The sequence below is a fragment of the Notolepis coatsorum genome (genome assembly GCF_963971535.1).
Source record: "Notolepis coatsorum genome assembly, chromosome: 3".
Lineage (NCBI taxonomy): Eukaryota > Metazoa > Chordata > Actinopteri > Aulopiformes > Paralepididae > Notolepis > Notolepis coatsorum.
Window position 1 is genome coordinate 87,649,258 of NC_140167.1, and position 24,452 is coordinate 87,673,709.

The 24,452-nt window shown below is 48.2% G+C and overlaps 1 protein-coding gene across 1 annotated transcript in view; it reads right to left on the bottom strand.

The window, feature by feature from the left end:
* LOC311225897 (guanine nucleotide-binding protein G(q) subunit alpha-like) overlaps nucleotides 1-24,452 on the bottom strand; it is a gene marked incomplete at its 3' end in the record, with an annotated part of 50,087 nt that overhangs the window by 5,511 nt on the left and 20,124 nt on the right. The window contains exon 5 of the mRNA XM_084311288.1: nucleotides 12,463-12,591. Within this exon, the coding sequence (XP_084167414.1) occupies nucleotides 12,463-12,591 (129 nt within the window). The remainder of the gene's footprint in view (nucleotides 1-12,462; nucleotides 12,592-24,452) is intronic.

Consider the following 24,452-nt stretch of genomic DNA (forward strand, 5'->3'; position numbering starts at 1 on the left):
ACACACACACACACACACAGACACACACACAGGCATTCAGGCCTTGAAAAGACAGCCGGTCAGGCGTCCTAATAAGCCGTCTACCTGTGGAGTCATAGCGTAGCTACTGAGAGGAGACACAACCCCACACAGAAAAACATCTTTCTACACAGTTTGCTGCAGATCTTAATATGAAAATGAACCATGTAAAGGTCAATAAAGAGCAATGCATTGTACCCCATTAGTAGCTATGAATGAGTATTATAATGATTAATTTTTTTTTACATTGAAACAGTGGTGCTTTTATCAGGCAGCACACAGCAGAGTGAGAGACAGACTGAAAGGAGAGCGCGGACGACATGACAAAGGTCACGAGTCGGATCCAAACCTGTGACGTCATCGCTATCCCATAATATACGTCCAGTAAGACACTAGAATGCCCTGTTTGTTCTCAACCATTTTCAAATCTACTCTCACTCCCAGGGCTCCCTGCAGCAGTGACATGTGATCCCACACAGAGTGCACTCTCACTCCCAGGGCTCTCTCACTCCAGTGTTTCCCCTACCATTGCCTTGGCGGGGCGGCCCGCCCCCCCCCCTGAAAACATTATAATAAAAAAAGAAATTGTAAAAATTAAATAATAATAATATGTATTTTAAGTTTGCTTTAATCACAGTTAAATCAATCTTCACTAAGATTTTAAAACGGTGGTGCGGCACGGTCTACGGAGACGCAGAAAAAACCTACCAAATCCATTCCGAGACAACTCAGAGACTGACTAACGTTGCGCGTAACAAGTCTCAGTCTCTCTCTCAGTTTCTCTCGCTCTCGCTCTCCTTCAAGTAACGTTACACTATAAAAACAAACTGGATAGTTGATATAAGTTGATATATGAACTGGATAGTTCATATAAGCCATTCTGTTTGCAGATGTACTGTTATTAAAGTTAGTTAAAAACATAATTTTGTATTGTTTTTCTTTGGTTAAATCCAAAGGAAAAAATATTAAATCAGAGAAATCCGAAAACGGGAAAATTAAAAACAGAGAAATCCGAAGACAGGAAAATTCATATCCGACAACAGGAAAAGATAAAAACAGATTTCATAGGGCCCTAGTTAAGGTGAGTTAAAAAATTAATATTTTCTAAAAAATAAACCAGTTCAGCACAGGTAATCACTTTTGCTTAATTTCTTTGATGGCTCAAATGTATGCTCGAATCTAGTCGATTTTGTGTTTTGAGCACAAAGATCATCATAGATCTAGCCTCTTTATTTTGCTCTCAAAGTGCACCAGATTGATGCATTTAACTTTAAAATGTACAAAGAAAATAACAATTCCGGGGGAGCATGCCCCCGGACCCCCTAGATAGAGGGTCCGAGGTTCACCCACCACAGTCTCACAAAATCCTGTGGGAAACACTGTCCCTGTATTGTAAATAGTTCCCAGGGCTCTCTCACTCCCAGCGCTCTCTCACTCTCACTCCCAGGGCTCTCTCTCACTCTCACTCCCAGTGCTCTCTCACTCTCACTCTCACTCCCAGCGCTCTCTCACTCCCAGGGCTCTCTCACTCTCAGCGCTCTCTCCCTCTCACTCTCAGGGCTCTCTCACTCTCACTCTCAGGGCTATCTCTCACTCTCAGGGCTCTCTCACTCTCAGGGCTCTCTCACTCTCAGCGCTCTCTCTCACTCTCACTCCCAGGGCTCTCTCTCACTCCCAGGGCTCTCTCTCACTCCCAGGGCTATCTCACTCTCATCCCAGGGCTATCTCGCTCTCAATCTCACTCTCAGGGCTCTCTCGCACTCTCACTCTCAGGGCTCTCTCACTCTCACTCTCAGGGCTATCTCTCACTCTCAGGGCTCTCTCACTCTCAGGGCTCTCTCACTCTCAGCGCTCTCTCTCACTCTCACTCCCAGGGCTCTCTCTCACTCCCAGGGCTCTCTCTCACTCCCAGGGCTATCTCACTCTCATCCCAGGGCTATCTCGCTCTCAATCTCACTCTCAGGGCTCTCTCGCACTCTCACTCTCAGGGCTCTCTCACTCTCAGGGCTCTCTCACTCTCACTCCCAGGGCTCTCTCTCTCACTCTCACTCTCAGGGCTCTCTCACTCTCACTCCCAGGGCTCTCTCACTCTCAGGGCTCTCTCACTCTCAGGGCTCTCTCACTCTTACTCCCAGGGCTCTCTCTCTCTCACTCTCACTCTCAGGGCTCTCTAACTCTCACTCTCATGGCTCTCTCACTCTCACTCCCAGGGATCTCTCACTCTCACGGCTCTCTCACTCTCACTCCCAGGGCTCTCTCACTCTTACTCTCACTCTCACTCCCAGGGCTCTCTAACTCTCACTCTCAGGGCTATCTCACTCTCACTCTCAGGGATCTCTCTCACTCTCAGGGCTCTCTCACTCTCAGGGCTCTCTCACTATCACTCTCACTCTCAGGGCTCTCTCTCTCACTCGCAGGGCTCTCTCACTCTCACTCCCAGCGCTCTCTCTCACTCTCAGGGATCTCTCACTCTCAGGGCTCTCTCACTCTCACTCTCAGGGCTCTCTCACTCTCACTCTCAGGGATCTCTCACTCTCAGGGCTCTCTCACTCTCACTCTCAGGGCTCTCTCACTCTCACTCCCAGGGCTCTCTCACTCTCAGGGATCTCTCACTCTCAGGGCTCTCTCACTCTCACTCTCAGGGCTCTCTCTCACTCTCACTCTCAGGGCTCTCTCACTCTCAGGGCTCTCTCTCACTCCCAGGGATCTCTCTCTCACTCTCAGGGCTCTCTCACTCTCAGGGCTCTCTCTCTCTCTCTCTCACTATCAGGGCTATCTCACTCTCACTCTCAGGGCTCTCTCACTCTCACTCCCAGCGCTCCCTCTATCTCACTCTTACTCCCAGGGCTCTCTCACTCTCATCCCAGGGCTCTCTCACTCTCAGGGCTCTCTCACTCTCACTCTCAGGGCTCTCTCACTCTCACTCTCATGGCTCTCTCACTCTCACTCTCAGGGCTCTCTCACTCTCACTCCCAGTGCTCTCTCACTCTCAGGGCTCTCTCACTCTCAGGGCTCTCTCACTCTCAGGGCTCTCTCACTATCACTCTCACTCCCAGGGTTCTCTCACTCTCACTCTCAGGGCTCTTTCTCTCTCACTCTCACTATCAGGGCTCTCTCACTCTCACTCTCAGGGCTCTCTCACTCTCACTCTCAGGGCTCTCTCATTCTCAGGGCTCTCTCTCTCACTCTCAGGGTTCTCTCACTCTCAGGGCTCTCTCTCTCACTATCAGGGATCTCTCACTCTCACTCTCAGGGCTCTCTCACTCTCACTCCCAGGGCTCTCTCACTCTCACTCCCAGCGCTCCCTCTATCTCACTCTCACTCCCAGGGCTCTCTCACTCTCATCCCAGGGCTCTCTCACTCTCACTCTCAGGGCTCTCTCACTCTCACTCCCAGGGCTATCTCACTCTCAGGGATATCTCACTCTCACTCTCATGGCTCTCTCACTCTCACTCTCAGGGCTCTCTCACTCTCACTCCCAGGGCTCTCTCACTCTCACTCCCAGGGCTCTCTCACTCTCAGGGCCCTCTCACTCTCACTCCCAGCGCTCTCTCACTCTCACGGCTCTCTCACTCTCACTCTCAGGGCTCTTTCACTCTCACTCCCAGCGCTCCCTCACTCTCACTCCCAGGGCTCTCTCACTCTCAGGGCTATTTCACTCTCACTCCCAGCACTCTCTCACTCCCAGCACTCACTCACTCTCACTCTCAGGGCTCTCTCACTCTCAGGGCTCTCTCACTCTCATCCCAGGGCTCTCTCACTCTCACTCTCAGGGCTCTCTCACTCTCACTCCCAGCGCTCTCTCACTCTCAGGGCTCTTTCACTCTCACTCTCAGGGCTCTCTCTCTCACTCTCACTCTCAAGGCTCTCTCACTCTCACTCTCAGGGCTCACTCTCACTTTCAAAGCTCTCACTCTCAGGGCTCTCTCACTCTCACGGCTCTCTCACTCTCACTCCCAGGGCTCTATCACTCTCACTCTCAGGGCTCTCTCACTCTCACTCCCAGCGCTCTCTCACTCTCACTCCCAGGGCTCTCTCACTCTCAGGGCTCTCTCACTCTCACTCCCAGGGCTCTCTCACTCTCAGGGCTCTCTCACTCTCACTCACAGGGCTCTCTCACTCTCAGGGCTCCCTCACTCTCAGGGCTCTCTCACTCTCAGGGCTCTCTCACTATCACTCTCACTCTCATGGCTCTCTCACTCTCAGGGCTCTCTCACTATCACTCTCACTCCCAGGGCTCTCTCACTCTCACTATCAGGGCTCTCTCACTCTCAGGGCTCTCTCACTCTCAGGGCTCTCTCACTCTCAGGGCTCTCTCACTCTCACTCTCAGGTCTCTCTCACTCTCACTCCCAGGGCTCTCTAACTCTCACTCTCAGGGCTATCTCACTCTCACTCTCAGGGATCTCTCTCACTCTCAGGGCTCTCTCACTCTCAGGGCTCTCTCACTATCACTCTCACTCTCAGGGCTCTCTCTCTCACTCGCAGGGCTCTCTCACTCTCACTCCCAGCGCTCTCTCTCACTCTCAGGGATCTCTCACTCTCAGGGCTCTCTCACTCTCACTCTCAGGGCTCTCTCACTCTCACTCTCAGGGATCTCTCACTCTCAGGGCTCTCTCACTCTCAGGGCTCTCTCACTCTCACTCCCAGGGCTCTCTCACTCTCACTCTCAGGGATCTCTCACTATCAGGGCTCTCTCACTCTCACTCTCAGGGCTCTCTCTCACTCTCACTCTCAGGTCTCTCTCACTCCCAGGGATCTCTCTCTCACTCTCAGGGCTCTCTCACTCTCAGGGCTCTCTCTCTCTCTCTCTCACTATCAGGGCTCTCTCACTCTCACTCTCAGGGCTCTCTCACTCTCACTCCCAGCGCTCCCTCTATCTCACTCTTACTCCCAGGGCTCTCTCACTCTCATCCCAGGGCTCTCTCACTCTCAGGGCTCTCTCACTCTCACTCTCAGGGCTCTCTCACTCTCACTCTCATGGCTCTCTCACTCTCACTCTCAGGGATCTCTCACTCTCACTCCCAGTGCTCTCTCACTCTCAGGGCTCTCTCACTCTCAGGGCTCTCTCACTCTCAGGGCTCTCTCACTATCACTCTCACTCCCAGGGCTCTCTCACTCTCACTCTCAGGGCTCTTTCTCTCTCACTCTCACTATCAGGGCTCTCTCACTCTCACTCTCAGGGCTCTCTCACTCTCACTCTCAGGGCTCTCTCATTCTCAGGGCTCTCTCTCTCACTCTCAGGGTTCTCTCACTCTCAGGGCCCTCTCACTCTCACTCCCAGCGCTCTCTCACTCTCACGGCTCTCTCACTCTCACTCTCAGGGCTCTTTCACTCTCACTCCCAGCGCTCCCTCACTCTCACTCCCAGGGCTCTCTCACTCTCAGGGCTATTTCACTCTCACTCCCAGCACTCTCTCACTCCCAGCACTCACTCACTCTCACTCTCAGGGCTCTCTCACTCTCAGGGCTCTCTCACTCTCATCCCAGGGCTCTCTCACTCTCACTCTCAGGGCTCTCTCACTCTCACTCCCAGCGCTCTCTCACTCTCAGGGCTCTTTCACTCTCACTCTCAGGGCTCTCTCTCTCACTCTCACTCTCAAGGCTCTCTCACTCTCACTCTCAGGGCTCACTCTCACTTTCAAAGCTCTCACTCTCAGGGCTCTCTCACTCTCACGGCTCTCTCACTCTCACTCCCAGGGCTCTATCACTCTCACTCTCAGGGCTCTCTCACTCTCACTCCCAGCGCTCTCTCACTCTCACTCCCAGGGCTCTCTCACTCTCAGGGCTCTCTCACTCTCACTCCCAGGGCTCTCTCACTCTCAGGGCTCTCTCACTCTCACTCCCAGGGCTCTCTCACTCTCAGGGCTCCCTCACTCTCAGGGCTCTCTCACTCTCAGGGCTCTCTCACTATCACTCTCACTCCCAGGGCTCTCTCACTCTCATGGCTCTCTCACTCTCAGGGCTCTCTCACTATCACTCTCACTCCCAGGGCTCTCTCACTCTCACTATCAGGGCTCTCTCACTCTCAGGGCTCTCTCACTCTCAGGGCTCTCTCACTCTCAGGGCTCTCTCACTCTCACTCTCAGGTCTCTCTCACTCTCACTCGCAGGGCTCTCTCACTCTCAGGGCTCTCTCTCTCTCACTCCCAGGGCTCTCTCTCACTCTCAGGGCTCTCTCACTCTCACTCTCAGGGCTCTCTCACTCCCAGCGCTCCCTCTATCTCACTCTCACTCTCAGGGCTCTCTCACTCTCATCCCAGGGCTCTCTCACTCTCACTCTCAGGGCTCTCTCACTCCCAGGGCTCTCTCACTCTCATCCCAGGGCTCTCTCACTCTCACGGCTATCTCACTCTCACTCTCATGGCTCTCTCACTCTCAGGGCTCTCTCACTCTCACTCACAGGGCTCTCTCACTCTCACTCTCAGGGCTCTTTCACTCTCACTCCCAGCGCTCCCTCACTCTCACTCCCAGGGCTCTCTCACTCTCAGGGCTATTTCACTCTCACTCCCAGCGCTCTCTCACTCTCACTCCCAGCACTCTCTCACTCTCACTCGCAGCGCTATCTCACTCTCAGGGCTCTCTCACTCTCACTCCCAGCGCTCTCTCACTCTCACTCCCAGCGCTCTCTCACTCTCACTCTCAGGGCTCTCTCTCTCACTCTCACTCTCAAAGCTCTCTCACTCTCACTCTCAGGGCTCTCTCACTCTCTCTCACTCTCAGGGCTCTCTCACTCTCACTCTCAGGGCTCTCTCTCACTCACTCTCAGGGCTCTCTCACTCTCACTCCCAGGGCTCTCTCACTCTCACGGCTCTCTCACTCTCTCACTCTCAGGGCTCTCACTCTCACTCTCACTCTCAAAGCTCTCTCACTCTCACTCTCAGGGCTCTCTCACTCTCTCTCACTCTCAGGGCTCTCTCACTCTCACTCTCAGGGCTCTCTCTCACTCACTCTCAGGGCTCTCTCACTCTCACTCCCAGGGCTCTCTCACTCTCACGGCTCTCTCACTCTCTCACTCTCAGGGCTATCTCTCTCTCACTCTCAGGGCTCTCTCACTCTCAGGACTCTCTCACTCTCAGGGCTCTCTCACTCCCAGCGCTCTCTCACTCCCACTCCCAGGGATCTCTCACTCCCAGGGCTCTCTCACTCCCAGGGCTCTCACTCCCACTCCCAGGGCTCTCTCACTCTCAGGGCTCTCTCACTCTCACTCCCAGGGCTCTCTCACTCCCAGGGCTCTCTCACTCCTAGGGCTCTCTCACTCTCAGGGTTCTCTCACTCTCACTCCCAGGGCTCTCTCACTCCCACTCCCAGGGCTCTCTCACTCTCAGCGCTCTCTCACTCTCAGGGCTCTCTCTCTCTCACTCCCAGGGCTATCTCACTCCTAGGGCTCTCTCACTCCCAGGGCTCTCTCACTCCTAGGGCTCTCTCACTCTCAGGGTTCTCTCACTCTCACTCTCAGGGCTCTCTCACTCCCAGGGCTCTCTCACTCCCAGGGCTCTCTCACTCCTAGGGCTCTCTCACTCTCAGGGTTCTCTCACTCTCACTCTCAGGGCTCTCTCACTCTCAGCGCTCTCTCACTCACTCTCAGGGCTCTCTCACTCTCACTCCCAGGGCTCTCTCACTCTCTCTCACTCTCAGGGCTCTCTCACTCTCACTCTCAGGGCTCTCTCTCACTCACTCTCAGGGCTCTCTCACTCTCACTCCCAGGGCTCTCTCACTCTCACGGCTCTCTCACTCTCTCTCACTCTCAGGGCTATCTCTCTCTCACTCTCAGGGCTCTCTCACTCTCAGGACTCTCTCACTCTCAGGGCTCTCTCACTCCCAGCGCTCTCTCACTCCCACTCCCAGGGCTCTCTCACTCCCAGGGCTCTCTCACTCCCAGGGCTCTCTCACTCCCACTCCCAGGGCTCTCTCACTCTCAGCGCTCTCTCACTCTCAGGGCTCTCTCACTCCCAGGGCTCTCACTCCCAGGGCTCTCTCACTCCTAGGGCTCTCTCACTCTCAGGGTTCTCTCACTCTCACTCTCAGGGCTCTTTCACTCTCACTCCCAGGGCTCTCTCACTCCCACTCCCAGGGCTCTCTCACTCCTAGGGCTCTCTCACTCTCAGGGTTCTCTCACTCTCACTCTCAGCGCTCTCTCACTCTCAGGGCTCTCTCACTCTCACTCCCAGGGCTCTCTCACTCCTAGGGCTCTCTCACTCTCAGGGTTCTCTCACTCTCACTCTCAGGGCTCTCTCACTCCCAGGGCTCTCTCACTCTCACTCCCAGCGCTCTCTCACTCTCACTCTCAGGGCTCTCTCACTCCCAGCGCTCTCTCACTCTCACTCCCAGCGCTCTCTCACTCTCAGCGCTCTCTCACTCTCACTCCCAGCGCTCTCTCACTCTCACTCCCAGCGCTCTCTCACTCTCACTCCCAGCGCTCTCTCTCTCACTCTCTCTCTCCCAGGGCTCTCTCACTCTCACTCCCAGGGCTCTCTCACTCCCAGCGCTCTCTCACTCTCACTCCCAACGCTCTCTCACTCTCACTCTCAGGGCTCTCTCTCTCACTCTCACTCTCAGGGCTCTCTCTCTCACTCTCACTCTCAGGGCTCTCTCACTCTCACTCTGAGGGCTCTCACTCACAGGGCTCTCTCACTCTCAGGGCTCTCTCACTCCCAGCGCTCTCTCACTCCCAGCGCTCTCTCACTCTCACTCTCAGGGCTCTCTCACTCTCACTCTGAGGGCTCTCTCACTCTCACTCTCACTCTCAGGGCTCTCTCAATCTCACTCCCAGGGCTCTCTCACTCTCATCCCAGGGCTCTCTCACTCTCACGGCTATCTCACTCTCACTCTCATGGCTCTCTCACTCTCAGGGCTATCTCACTCTCACTCACAGGGCTCTCTCACTCTCACTCTCAGGGCTCTTTCACTCTCACTCCCAGCGCTCCCTCACTCTCACTCCCAGGGCTCTCTCACTCTCAGGGCTATTTCACTCTCACTCCCAGCGCTCTCTCACTCTCAGGGCTCTCTCACTCTCACTCCCAGCACTCTCTCACTCTCACTCGCAGCGCTATCTCACTCTCAGGGCTCTCTCACTCTCACTCCCAGCGCTCTCTCACTCTCACTCCCAGCGCTCTCTCACTCTCACTCTCAGGGCTCTCTCTCTCACTCTCACTCTCAAAGCTCTCTCACTCTCACTCCCAGGGCTCTCTCACTCTCAGGGCTCTCTCACTCTCTCTCACTCTCAGGGCTCTCTCACTCTCACTCTCAGGGCTCTCTCTCACTCACTCTCAGGCCTCTCTCACTCTCACTCCCAGGGCTCTCTTACTCTCACGGCTCTCTCACTCTCTCACTCTCAGGGCTATCTCTCTCTCACTCTCAGGGCTCTCTCACTCTCAGGACTCTCTCACTCTCAGGGCTCTCTCACTCCCAGCGCTCTCTCACTCCCACTCCCAGGGATCTCTCACTCCCAGGGCTCTCTCACTCCCAGGGCTCTCTCACTCCCAGGGCTCTCTCACTCCCACTCCCAGGGCTCTCTCACTCTCAGCGCTCTCTCACTCTCAGGGCTCTCTCACTCTCACTCCCAGGGCTCTCTCACTCCTAGGGCTCTCTCACTCTCAGGGTTTTCTCACTCTCACTCCCAGGGCTCTCTCACTCCCACTCCCAGGGCTCTCTCACTCTCAGCGCTCTCTCACTCTCAGGGCTCTCTCTCTCACTCCCAGGGCTCTCTCACTCCTAGGGCTCTCTCACTCTCAGGGTTCTCTCACTCTCACTCTCAGGGCTCTCTCACTCCCAGGGCTCTCTCACTCTCACTCCCAGCGCTCTCTCACTCACTCTCAGGGCTCTCTCACTCTCACTCCCAGGGCTCTCTCACTCTCAGGGCTCTCTCACTCTCTCTCACTCTCAGGGCTCTCTCACTCTCACTCTCAGGGCTCTCTCTCACTCACTCTCAGGGCTCTCTCACTCTCACTCCCAGGGCTCTCTCACTCTCACGGCTCTCTCACTCTCTCTCACTCTCAGGGCTATCTCTCTCTCACTCTCAGGGCTCTCTCACTCTCAGGACTCTCTCACTCTCAGGGCTCTCTCACTCCCAGCACTCTCTCACTCCCACTCCCAGGGCTCTCTCACTCCCAGCACTCTCTCACTCCCACTCCCAGGGCTCTCTCACTCCCAGGGCTCTCTCACTCCCAGGGCTCTCTCACTCCCACTCCCAGGGCTCTCTCACTCTCAGCGCTCTCTCACTCTCAGGGCTCTCTCACTCTCACTCCCAGGGCTCTCACTCCCAGGGCTCTCTCACTCCTAGGGCTCTCTCACTCTCAGGGTTCTCTCACTCTCACTCTCAGGGCTCTTTCACTCTCACTCCCAGGGCTCTCTCACTCCCACTCCCAGGGCTCTCTCACTCTCATCGCTCTCTCACTCTCAGGGCTCTCTCACTCTCACTCCCAGGGCTCTCTCACTCTCATCGCTCTCTCACTCTCAGGGCTCTCTCACTCTCACTCCCAGGGCTCTCTCACTCCTAGGGCTCTCTCACTCTCAGGGTTCTCTCACTCTCACTCTCAGGGCTCTCTCACTCCCAGGGCTCTCTCACTCTCACTCCCAGCGCTCTCTCACTCTCACTCTCAGGGCTCTCTCACTCCCAGCGCTCTCTCACTCTCACTCCCAGCGCTCTCTCACTCTCAGCGCTCTCTCACTCTCACTCCCAGCGCTCTCTCACTCTCACTCCCAGCGCTCTCTCACTCTCACTCCCAGCGCTCTCTCACTCCCAGCGCTCTCTCTCTCACTCTCACTCCCAGCGCTCTCTCACTCTCACTCCCAGCGCTCTCTCACTCCCAGCGCTCTCTCTCTCACTCTCACTCCCAGCGCTCTCTCACTCTCACTCCCAGCGCTCTCTCACTCTCACTCCCAGCGCTCTCACTCTCACTCCCAGGGCTCTCTCACTCCTAGCGCTCTCTCACTCTCACTTCCAGCGCTCTCTCACTCTCACTCTCAGGGCTCTCTCTCTCACTCTCACTCTCAGGGCTCTCTCTCTCACTCTCACTCTCAGGGCTCTCTCACTCTCACTCTGAGGGCTCTCTCACTCACAGGGCTCTCTCACTCTCAGGGCTCTCTCACTCCCAGCGCTCTCTCACTCCCAGCGCTCTCTCACTCTCACTCTCAGGGCTCTCTCACTCTCACTCTGAGGGCTCTCTCACTCTCACTCTCACTCTCAGGGCTCTCTCTCTCTCTCACTCTCACTCTCAGGGCTCTCTCACTCTCACTATCAGGGCTCTCTCACTCTCAGCGCTCTCTCACTCTCACTCCCAGGGCTCCCTCACTCTCACTCTCAGGGCTCTCTCACTCTCACTCTCAGGGCTCTCTCACTCTCACTCCCAGGGCTCTCACTCTCAGGGCTCTCTCACTCCCAGCGCTATCTCACTCCCAGGGCTCTCTCACTCTCACTCCCAGCGCTCTCTCACTCCCAGCGCTCTCTCACTCCCAGGGCTCTCTCACTCCCAGCGCTCTCTCACTCTCAGCGCTCTCTCACTCTCACTCTCAGGGCTCTCTCACTCCCAGCGCTCTCTCACTCTCACTCCCAGCGCTCTCTCACTCTCACTCTCACTCCCAGGGATCTCTCACTCTCAGGGCTCTCTCACTCTCACTCTCAGGGCTCTCTCACTCTCAGGGCTCTCTCACTCTCACTCTCAGGGCTCTCTCACTCTCAGGGCTCTCTCACTCTCAGGGCTCTCTCACTCTCAGGGCTCTCTCACTCTCACGGCTCTCTCACTCTCACTCCCAGGGCTCTCTCACTCCAGCGCTCTCTCACTCTCACTCCCAGGGCTCTCTCACTCTCAGGGCTCTCTCACTCTCACTCCTAGGGCTCTATCACTCTCACTCTCAGGGCTCTCTCACTCTCACTCCTAGGGCTCTCATTCTCACTATCAGGGCTCTCTCACTCTCAGGGCTCTCTCACTCTCAGGGCTCTCTCACTCTCACTCCCAGCGCTCTCTCACTCTCACTCCCAGCGCTCTCTCACTCTCACTCCCAGCGCTCTCTCACTCTCACTCCCAGCAATCTCTCACTCCCAGGGCTCTCTCACTCCCAGGGCTCTCTCTCTCTCTCCCAGCGCTCTCTCTCTCTCACTCTCACTCCCAGGGCTCTCTTACTCTCACTCCCAGGGCTCTCTCTCTCACTCCCAGCACTCTCTCACTCTCACTCCCAGGGCTCTCTCACTCTCACTCTCAGGGCTCTCTCACTCTCAGGGCTCTCTCACTCTCAGGGCTCTCTCACTCTCACTCTCAGCGCTCTCTCACTCTCACTCCCAGGGATCTCTCACTCCCAGCGCTCTCTCACTCTCACTCTCAGGGCTCTCTCACTCCCAGGGCTCCCTACAGCAGTGACGCTCACTGGGAACACCCCACACAGTGCCTTCTCTCACAACGCTGTGTTACGTTTCTATTGGGTTACGAGAGTGGAGGCGCAGCGCCCCACCTGAGGGTGATGGTCTTCACGTTGAAGGCGTAGTCGTGGATGCCCGTGGTCGGGAATCGAACCCGCAGCACGTCCTGGGCGGTGGGGATGTAGTCTGGAGCGGCTATGCGGTCCAGGTTAGTCATGTAGCTGAGAGAGAGAGAGAGAGAGAGAGAGAGAGAGAGAGAGAGAGAGAGAGAGAGAGAGAGAGAGAGAGAGAGAGAGACCATGCTGAATTGGTAATACAGTTTCCCTTCTCAATGGTGTTGAGCTCCATCTGTCCTGAGCACCACATGACATGATGACATATGATATTATTCATATATTACAAATGTACTGTATGACATATGATCCAGTATTTAGGTGAACCTTGGCTGTGTGTGACATGAACAGAGAGAGTTGAGATCAAATGAAAAACACAAGACAGAGATGTGGACTGAGTTCTTATCACTCTGTATTCTGATGACTTCTTTATGGCTCATGTTGATACAACCTGTCATTAACTGAATGTTGACTGACTGTCTCTTATCATGCTCACCGTGATGATGGCCGGCTCGGTAAATAACGAACAGGACAAAGAGACAGAGAAAACACAGAGGCAGGTTGACAAACAAACCACAAACCTACTATTACATTACATCCTTTTGGCTTGCCCTCCTGTGTTGATTTGAACAAAACGAATGTTGATAAAAATAGATTGTTTAAAATCTCATCAGAAGAACAAAACTATGACTAACCTACAACTAACAAGATGGCTGTTGTGTTTCTAGAAGGTTCTGTCATCAACTGGTGGTTTCAACACGGCTGGGATTTAGATTAATATGGTGAACTTTGTAAAGGACTAGCCCCCTCCAGTGGGCATAATGGGAAATGCATATAGCTGAGTTTGAGAACACATTGAGACCAGTGTCCAGAAACACTAACACAGCAATGTGTCATCAGGCCAGCGATGTGTCATCAGCACTGCACAGTGAGCCTCTTTTGGGGGGAGACTTGGGAGTAAATAGGGCGTTGTATTTATATAATTATAATATAATGTATAAAATGTATAATATTAAATGTCCAGGTAGGGAAAGGGGGAAATCTCTTGCTACTGAATGGGGAAATACCACAGAAGAAGACTGTAGCATCCCTGCATGCCTGAAAGAGATCAAACGTCTAACTTTTCACAACGGCACAAAACGTTCAACGGCCACCAGTGTTGGAACTTGTTGGTAACTTGATTCACAAAAAAAAACGTTCTAACAATGTGACACTGAACGCTGTCCGTGTTTTCCACCTAAAGTACTCAGATGTACTCTGATGTATGGTGAGTACATGGCACACAGCCAAGTTACCAAGCCACCGGGACAACCCTGTCTTGTGTTTTTTATGGTAATGTGGATTTTTTTTTATTTATGCATATCTCCAGTCAGGTCATGTCAGGTCCTGTCATGTAAATCTTTTTGGTCAATAAGGTTCTACTTACCTGTAATTCACTGATTCTTGAGAGTCGGGACAAAACATGCCCTACATAGAAAAGTCTAATTTATATAAAAAATTAAGAAATTAATAATGATTGACATACTCACAAAGTTCAATCTAAAGGTATTGTGTATACTGATGTTTTAGCACATATATTTGTTTTTTGGGGGATATTTGTTTAAATGTATAATCTGTGGTTAGAAGCTCCCATGTTAATTTTCTTGTCCTCAGCAAGGGTCACATTATTGACCAGCCCAAAAAAGCTTGAAAAACCTCTCCACTTGTGAAAACATACATATCAAATCAAGGATAATGGTTATAAATGTATAAAACAATGCATGCCATGAAACTCAAATAATATTTTCCATAGAAATCTGCCTATCAAAGTTGTGTCCTCAGTTTATGTCAACTCTGTCAGACTTTTTCATAAACCTAATTAAATCAGGCAATAGCATGGCCAGCTCTATCCCTGAGGACCCCTTTTCCTTTCCCTGCCTGTGGTGAATGCAACACTACCACACATGGTCTGGTAAATTTGATACTTTTTGATATTTTAGACAAACAATGTCAATATTCCTATGGTCACAGCTGGAACATGTCAACACCATCTCTCCGATATTATACTTTTAAAAAACAATAGTGGATTGAATTCAAGTGTTTCAGTGAGATTATTAAGACAGCTAGCAACTGCCAAAAAACTAGCTAGCTGCAGTGCACAATACAGGCTTGGAGGGAAAATGTCTGCCTTTTTGTCAACTCCGTCAGACATCAACTCCATCAGATTTTGTGTCTGACGGAGTTGACGTGTAAGTTTCAAGTTTCTTTAATAGTTGTCATACAGAAGTACAGAATACTTTTATACAAAATGCTTCTTACTGTTACACTCCAGAGACTGTGCAAGACAAGATAAGTATGAAATAAAATAACATAGTATAGCATGTAAATTCGAAGTAAAAAAATGAGGTCACAGTGTTCAGTATAGACATATGTACAATGTTCGATGCAGTGTATATACAATATACTATGCAGTGTACTAATATACAATACTATATAGTGCAAGGCAGAAATGGGATGAGGTGCAATTTAGGTACAATTTACAGTAGGTGTACGAGTTGTAGTGCAAATCCTTTATCAATAAATATAAAGTGTGTTTGTGTGATCTAAAGTGTGGAGAGTGGGTGCTGCAGTGTGTTGTTTGTTTAAGTGAGTGTGTGCGTGTGGGTGTGTGTGCTGTGTGCATTTGATGGTTGTTGCATAGTGTTTATTGTTCGTTTAGCAGCCTGATGGCCTGGGGATAGAAGCTTCTTCTGAGTCTTTCTGTGCTCGCCTTAAGACTCTGGTATCGCTTGCCTGACCGCAGCAGTTCAAAGAGGCAGTTGTTCGGGTGGCTGGAGTCCTTGATGATTCTCTTAGCCTTCCCCCTGCACCGCTTGTTGTAAATGTTCTGGAGGGTGGGAAGCCCCCCTCCAATTGTGCGTTCGGCTGAACGTGTCACTCTTTGTAGTCTGCTACGGTCTTGTGCAGTGCTATTCCCAAAACAGGAGGTGGTGTTGCCAGTCAGGATGCTCTCTATTGTACATGAGTAGAAGTTCCTAAGGATCTTCTGACTGACTTGGAACTTCCTTAGGCGCCTGAGGAAGTAGAGGCCTTCTTCACAACACTGTCAATGTGTGTGGTCCATGTCAAGTCCTCGGATATGTGGGCTCCGAGGTACTTGAAACTGTTCACTCTCTCAACCGGTGCCCCGTCGATGCTGAGGGGGCTGTAGTCCTTGACCCCCGACCTCCTGAAGTCCACAATCATCTCTTTTGTTTTGCTGACGTTCAGGGAGAGGCAGTTCTCCTGACACCACTGTGACAGATTCTCTACCTCTTCCAGGTAGGCCCTCTCATCGTTGGCAGAGATCAGGCCCACCACTACTGTGTCATCAGCAAATTTGATGATTGTGTTGTTGTTCCGCTGTGCCACGCAGTCATGTGTGTACAGGGAGTAGAGGAGGGGGCTCAGAACACAGCCCTGGGGGGCCCCTATGTTGAGCGTGATGGATGAGGAGGTGCAGTTGCCTGCTCTTACCACCTGGGGTCTGCCCGTCAGGAAGTCCAAGACCCACTGGCAGAGGTCATAGTTCAAGCCCAGGTCCCTGAGCTTGGCTATGAGTTTGGAGTAAGCTTGTAAGCTTGTGAGTTTGTAAGCTGACAGAGTTGACAAATCCATCAATAACCTCATAATATGCTATTATTATACTATTTAAGAGAGACTATCTGTCTCTCTTAAATGTTATTTCAGACTTGTATCTGCACAGAAGTGTGCATATAATAGCATGCATTACAATACACTTCTGACTTTTAGAGCATGGGCAGGCTGTGGTCTGCTTATTGAATAATTGTCTTACTTTCCCAGCACATGTTTTAATACATAAATATAAATATATCACTTGTCTACGTGGTTGATTGATTGATGTAAAATGTCATAACCCAGTAGGGATACAAGACAGAAGGAAACAGTTATTCTTGTTCTTATACTGTTTACTTAGATCATCAGAGCAAAGGTGAACGGTGGTAAACTGTGGATATTTCATCTTAATATCTTTATAATAATTCTTAATATAGGACTGGTCCATGTGTGTCTACTGTAGATTGCTACATCATCCTTTATCTGACTCTTTCCATCCATAGTGTAATACATTATGGTATGGAGTGATCAACAGGATAATATTTTGCTAGTCAGTTGTCTCAATCTTATCAGTTGTCACAAGTGTAGAGTTCAAGAAAAATCAGGATCAGATAAAAATCAGATCAGGATATTCTAGATAACAATGCCAGACAGTGCAGGGAGTCTCTCAGACAGGAAAAGCAACGAAGTAAAATGCGAAAAAGGCATTCAAGAGAAATAAAAACTATGAACGAGAATATTACAAATGTAACAAAGCAACGAAACAACCTGATAAAAACAATAATGCGCAGAAAAAAGGCTACAAATACATCACCACTGGACTCTCCAGGCACGGAAACAAAGAAGATGCTACCAGGAAGCAAAGTAAGGAATCCGAAAATCCAAAAGGCCCTTCTATTCCACAACATCCCCAGAAGAGGGCTGAAGACAAACAAACAAACTCCTGGCCCACGGCGCCAAAAACCAGCACTGAGTGTGTCATCAGGCACGATTCTTAAAAAGTATCGTCTTCTTCAACAAATGAAAGAGTTTGGGTTAACCTACAAGTTAATGAGAGAAAAGGAGCAGCCTCAGAAAAAGCCAACATTAATACAGGGTATAACACAGACTGTTCAGGATTTCTTCCTGAACTCTGCACGTGTGATGACGGATAAGACTGACACAATCACCAGGAACAAGATCAAGCGGCAGATAATGATCCTGCTAGACTCCATGCTCAACCTCCACACTGAATTCCAGATTAAGAACCCCACTGTAAAGCTGAGCTATTCTTCATTCTGTGCTCTGAGGCCCTTCTATGTCACAGCACCAAAAGCATCTGATCGGAAGACATGTCTGTGTCAAATACATGAAAATGCATGCTGCTCAAGGTCCTTAAAATGTCTGGTGTTGTGAAGTCAAACAAACTGGATGACAGTTTTCAATTAGTTTGTTGCTCTCCAGCAAGTGAGGCCTGCCTTCTTTGCGCCTGCTCACAATGTCTAAACAAAGGTACAGTTACAACCCAAGAGCAAGACAAAATCGATGTTCAATGGAGGCAGTGGGAGAGAGTTCAAGAAGACACACGCAATGGAATCGACATCAACACTAAACTCGTCGAACACCGAGGCAGCCTTTCAGAGCTCATCAAACTCTATGAGCAAAAACTCAGAAAGGAAACCACAACACATGTGTGTTCAGTGCAAAACCAGTCAAAAGAATACAGCAACACAATTGAGTCCTGTGATGAGAGTACAGCAATCGTCCATGCTGTTGACTTTTCAGAATCCTGGAAATTCAAATATAAAGCTGAAGTTCAGGCCTGCCATTTCGGACAAAATCTGCCACAGATAACACTCCATACCAGAATGTATTACACTAAGGGTGGAAAGGCAGGGTTGTGCACACTGTCAGAGTCAAAGAGACAGGATGCTGCGGCAATCTGGACACAAATGGATCCAGTCCTAAAAGATATCAAGACAAAATATCCACAGGTTACCAGCGTGCACTTTTGGTCTGATGGTCCAAGCAAACAAGAACAAGAAGAACTTTTTTCTTCTGGGGTTTGAAAGGACAACGTGGAACTTCTTCCCCACTTCTCATGGTAAGGGTGCACCAGACGGCATTGGCGGAACAGTAAAAAGAACAGCTGACAACCTGGTCCTGAGAGGAAATGATGTGACGGATGGACACATATTCTTCAAAAAGGTCTCAAACAGTCTGAATGGTGTTCAGCTGTATCACATTGTGGAAGAAGACATGCAAAGATACGACACACTTCTCATGAATCCTCTCAAACCGGTTCCCTCAACAAGACAAATACACCAGATCATCGCACATAAGGACAGGATCCACAACAGACAACTATCCTGCTTTTGCAGCAAGATGTTGGATTGCCAGTGCTTCTGCCCAGCTACCTCCTATTACCATGGCAACCCAGGAGAACAGCAGAGTTATACACAGAGGGCAAGGAAGAAGAGACCTCTGGCCATGTTGTGGGAGGAGATGGAAAATGAGATGGAAGAGGGTATGGAGATGGAAGATGTAATGGAGGAGTTGGACGAAGAACCTTTGAAAGGTCCTGAGGGTACGGTGACAGTAACGACTGTTAGCAGCCTTAGTAATGGAGACTGGTTAGCAGTAGTATATGATGACCACTGGTGGCTAGCCAAGACCATCGATGTGGATAATGAGCAACAAGATGTGAAAGTGGAATTTCTGCATCCCCATGGTCCAACAGAAAAGGTTCGGCCCAAATGTGGCAAGAAGGATGTCTGTTTCTGCCCAGTTCAAGACATCATAGTGAAACTAATCAGAAATGCAGAAGGAAAGGAAGAGGAGAAGTGGGTGAGAAAGTGGAGATCAGGAAGTGGTGTAGAGGAGGTAGATGAAAACAGGGACGAGAAGAAGGGGTCCTGTTCTCCATTACTGTTTTTGTTGTTGGAAACGGTGCATTTTGTAATAGTTGGAAACAGTGTATGTAAAATTCGTTGTTTATTACAATTGAGTTAACAAAATGTTCAGTATAAGACAAGGAGTTATTAGTTCTTATTATTGTCACTTCCATCTGTTTAAAAGTTTTTGCAGAGATGCAAATCCAATTGTGTCAACTCCGTCAGTTTCTCGTCAACACCGTCAGATCATTGTCAACACCGTCAGATGTTTATTTTTGTTAATCTTGGGGAAAATACTAATTCCTTCTTCAGTGTATGTTGTTTAAGTAATAAAGTAGCATTAGATCTTCATCCTCTTGTGTCTTATTTACTTAATGATATTTTTTTTATCATATCAAAATTAAAAACAAAGTTTGAAAATGCAAATATTTCTAACTCTGGGTTTTCAGAATAGTGTGAAATTACACCTGAGGTTTATATATTATATTTTATTGCATACCAGAGTAACTAAACACTATTACAACATACTTCAGAACTTTAGATTCTTGTTGGACTGGAATAATTAGAATTATATACTTTTTTGTGTGTCTGGCGGAGTTAACACAAATCAAGTTTCAAAGGGAAACATGTGAATTTGTTGAAAATGTTTTTCTATGTTTACATGGTTAAATAGCTCAGACCTTTCTCTACATGAATATATAACTCTAATCAATATAGTGTGTATTCTCAAAATATAATATTTAAAAAGTGTTTTGTCCCGACTCTCAAGAATCAGTGAATTGCATTACAATCTGATACAATAATCTGTTAATAAAGTTCTATTTACCTGTAATTGTATTACAATCTGATACAATAATCTGTTAATAAAGTTCTACTTACATGTAATTTTATTACAATCTGATCAAATGTTCTACATCTTTTCACACATGTTTGTTTGTAAACCTAACCCTTACCTTAACCACGACCTTAACCTTAACCATGACCTTAACCTCACTGGAGACTTCACGCCTACCACCCCTCCCCCCCTAAATAGAGATCACTTGCTACAGCAAACATTTGGTAGTTGATATTCTTATCTGTTATAATTGTTTAAATGTGCTAAATGTGTTATCCTCTCACATTCATAGTAACATATATATTCTTTGGGAATGTAGGAAATAACTTCCTCCTTCAATCACACTCCAGTGGCTCCCAAAGTTTTTTAAGCCCATATTGAGGATGGATATGGAAATCACATTTATTTTGACTGACCCTGTGTCAATTTGACATCTTTCACATTGTAAGGTAGGGCCTACTGTACAGAAACGTTGTTAGATTTCATGTCAAAATGATGGCCACATAATTGTCCTTTTAGTTCAATAAAGACATTCTTCAAGGGGCCCCAACCATAGATACATATAAAGACTAGATGACTCACCCGCGCTGCTGGCTAACGGAGACCGACGTTGCCACATGGCGGCCATCTTGCATAGGTGGAGCACGCCCACTCATAACATGCATGTCTATGGTGCATGTACTATTGAAATAACCATAGCTTGCTAAATTTTCAACCGTTTGGTTTGTTAAAAACGTCAGAGATGTAGTTATCATACTGCATACTTATAATGGACTTTCATATGAAAATGAAAATAAAAAGAATTAAAAAAATTCTTCCAAGCAAGAATCATAGCCACGTTAATAACGTTTGTAATAAACCAAACTGTTTGTAAATCCGTCAAGATTTCAGCGAGTTTCTGTTTGTGCAAATCATCACCTTAAAGCAGTAGTCCACTCAAGCAAGATGGCCGCTGGTGAACTGAATGAATGAATGAATGAATGAATGAATGAATGAATGAATGAATGAATGAATGAATGAAAACTTTATTTAACAGATTGCAGAATGGGTACAATACAGTACAGCTCAATACATACAATTGTTAAGGGGATGCAGACCAGAGAAAGACATTTGTCTTGTTTACATCAGGGTCCCCCATTTTCAATTCATAGTGACATTTATGACATACACAATTACATGACATCATGACATTTATGGCATAGGGACATACATGACATACAGATATATAGTACACTGATTCTTGAGAGTCGGAACAAAACACTTTTTAAATATTATATTTTGAGAATACACACTATATTGATTAGAGTTATATATTCATGTAGAGAAAGGTCTGAGCTATTTAACCATGTAAAGGTGCAGGCTCTACATAGAAAAACATTTTCAACAAATTCACATGTTTCCATTTGAAACTTGATTTGTGTTAACTCCGTCAGACACACAAAAAAGTATATAATTCTAATTATTCCAGTCCAACAAGAATCTAAAGTTCTGAAGTATGTTGTAATAGTGTTTAGTTACTCTGGTATGCAATAAAATATAATATATAAACCTCAGGTGTAATTTCACACTATTCTGAAAACCCAGAGTTAGAAATATTTGCATTTTCAAACTTTGTTTTTAATTTTGATATGATAAAAAAAAGATCATTAAGTAAATAAGACACAAGAGGATGAAGATCTAACGCTCCTTTATTACTTAAACAACATAAACTGAAGAAGGAATTTGTATTTCCCCCAAAATTAACAAAAATAAACATCTGACGGTGTTGACAAAGATCTGACAGTGTTGACGAGAAACTGACAGAGTTGACAAAATTGGATTTGCATCTCTGATAAATTTTTTAAACAGATGGAAGTGACAATAATAAGAACTAATAACTCCTTGTCTTATACTGAACATTTTGTTAACTCAATTGTAATAAACAACAAACTTTACATACACTGTTTCCAACTATTACAAAATGCACCGTTTCCAACAACAAAAACAGTAATGGAGAACAGGACCCCTTCTTCTCGTCCCTGTTTTCATCTACCTCTTCTACACCACTTCCTGATCTCCACTTTCTCACCCACTTCTCCTCTTCCTTTCCTTCTGCATTTCTGATTAGTTTCACTATGATGTCTTGAACTGGGCAGAAACAGACATCCTTCTTGCCACGTTTGGGCTGAACCTTTTCTGTTGGACCATGGGGATGCAGAAATTCCACTTTCACATCTTGTTGCTCATTATCCACATCGATGGTCTTGGCTAGCCACCAGTGGTCATCATATACTACTGCTAACCAGTCTCCATTACTAAGGCTGCTAACAGTCGTTACTGTCACCATACCCGCAGGACCTTTCAAAGGTTCTTCGTCCAACTCCTCCATTACATCTTCCATCTCCATACCCTCTTCCATCTAATTTTCCATCTCCTCCCACAACATGGCCAGAGGTCTCTTCTTCCTTGCCCTCCGTGTATCACTCTGCTGTTCTCCTGGGTTGCCATGGTAATAGGAGGTAGCTGGGCAGAAGCACTGGCAATCCAACATCTCGCTGCAAAAGCAGGATAGTTGTCTGTGGTGGATCCTGTCCTTATGTGCGATGATCTGGTGTATTTGTCTTGTTGAGGGAACCGGTTTGAGAGGATTCATGAGAAGTGTGTCGTATCTTTGCATGTCTTCTTCCACAATGTGATACAGCTGAACACCATTCAGACTGTTTGAGACCTTTTTGAAGAATATGTGTCCATCCGTCACATCATTTCCTCTCAGGACCAGGTTGTCAGCTGTTCTTTTTACTGTTCCGCCAATGCCGTCTGGTGTGCCCTTACCATGAGAAGTGCGGAAGAAGTTCCACGTTGTCCTTTCAAACCCCAGTGTAGGTGGGATACCAGACAGAAGAAAAAACGTCTTCTTGTTCTTGTTTGTTCTTGTTTACTTGGACCATCAGACCAAAAGTGCACGATGGTAACCTGTGGATATTGTCTTGATATCTTTTAGGACTGGATCCATATGTGTCCAGATTGCCGCAGCATCCTGTCTTTTTGACTCTGACAGTGTGGAAAACCCTGCCTTTCCACCCTTAGTGTAATACATTCCGGTATGGAGTGTTATCTGTGGCAGATTTTGTCCGAAATAGCAGGCCTGAACTTCAGCTTTATATTTGAATTTCCAGGATTCTGAAAAGTCAACATGGACGATTGCTGTACTTTCATCACAGGACTCAATTGTGTTGCTGTATTCTTTTGACTGGTTTCGCACTGAACACACATGTGTTGTGGTTTCCTGTCTGAGTTTTTGCTCATAGAGTTTGATGAGCTCTGAAAGGCTGCCTCGGTGTTCGACGAGCTTAGTGTTGATGTCGATTCCATTGCGTGTGTCTTCTTGAACTCTCTCCCACTGCCTCCATTGAACATCGATTTTGTCTTGCTCTTGGGTTGTAACTGTACCTTTGTTTAGACATTGTGAGCAAGCGCGAAGAAGGCAGGCCTCACTTGCTGGAGAGCAACAAACTAATTGAAAACTGTCATCCAGTTTGTTTGACTTCACAACACCAGACATTTTAAGGACCTTGAGCATTAAGCATGCATTTTCATGTATTTGACAGACATGTCTTCCGATCAGATGCTTTTGGTGCTGTGACATACTGTAGAAGGGCCTCAGAGCACAGAATGAAGAATAGCTCAGCTTTACAGTGGGGTTCTTAATCTGGAATTCAGTGTGGAGGTTGAGCATAGAGTCTGGCAGGATCATTCTCTGCCGCTTGATCTTGTTCCTGGTGATTGTGTCAGTCTTATCCGTCGTCACACGTGCAGAGTTCAGGAAGAAATCGTGAACAGTCTGTGTTATACCCTGTATGAATGTTGGCTTTTTCTGAGGCTGCTCCTTTTCTCTCATTAACTTGTAGGTTAACCCAAACTCTTTCATTTGTTGAAGAAGACGATACTTTTTAAGAATCGTGCCTGATGACACACTCAGTGCTGGTTTTTGGCGCCGTGGGCCAGGAGTTTGTTTGTTTGTCTTCAGCTCTCTTCTGGGGATGTTGTAGAATAGAAGGGCCTTTTGTATTTTCGGATTCCTTACTTTGCTTCCTGATAGCATCTTCTTTGTTTCCGTGCCTGGAGAGTCCAGTGGTGATGTATTTGTAGCCTTTTTTCTGCACATTATTGTTTTTATCAGGTTGTTTCGTTGCTTTGTTACATTTGTAATCTTCTCTTTCATAGTTTTTATTTCTCTTGAATGCCTTTTTCGCGTTTTACTTTGTTGCTTTTCCTGTCTGAGAGACTCCCTGCACTGTCTGGCATTGTTATCTAGAATATTCTGATCTGATTTTTATCTGATCCTGATTTTTCTTGAACTCTACACTTGTGACAACTGATAAGATTGAGAAAACTGACTAGCAAAATATTATCCTGTTGATCACTCCATACCATAATGTATTACACTATGGATGGAAAGAGTCAGATAAAGGATGATGCAGCAATCTACAGTAGACACACATGGACCAGTCCTATATTAAGAATTATTATAAATATATTAAGATGAAATATCCACAGTTTACCACTGTGCACCTTTGCTCTGATGATCTAAGTAAACAGTATAAGAACAAGAATAACTGTTTTCTTCTGTCTTGTATCCCTACTGGGATATGAAAGGGCAACATGGAACTCCTTCCCTGCTCTATAAG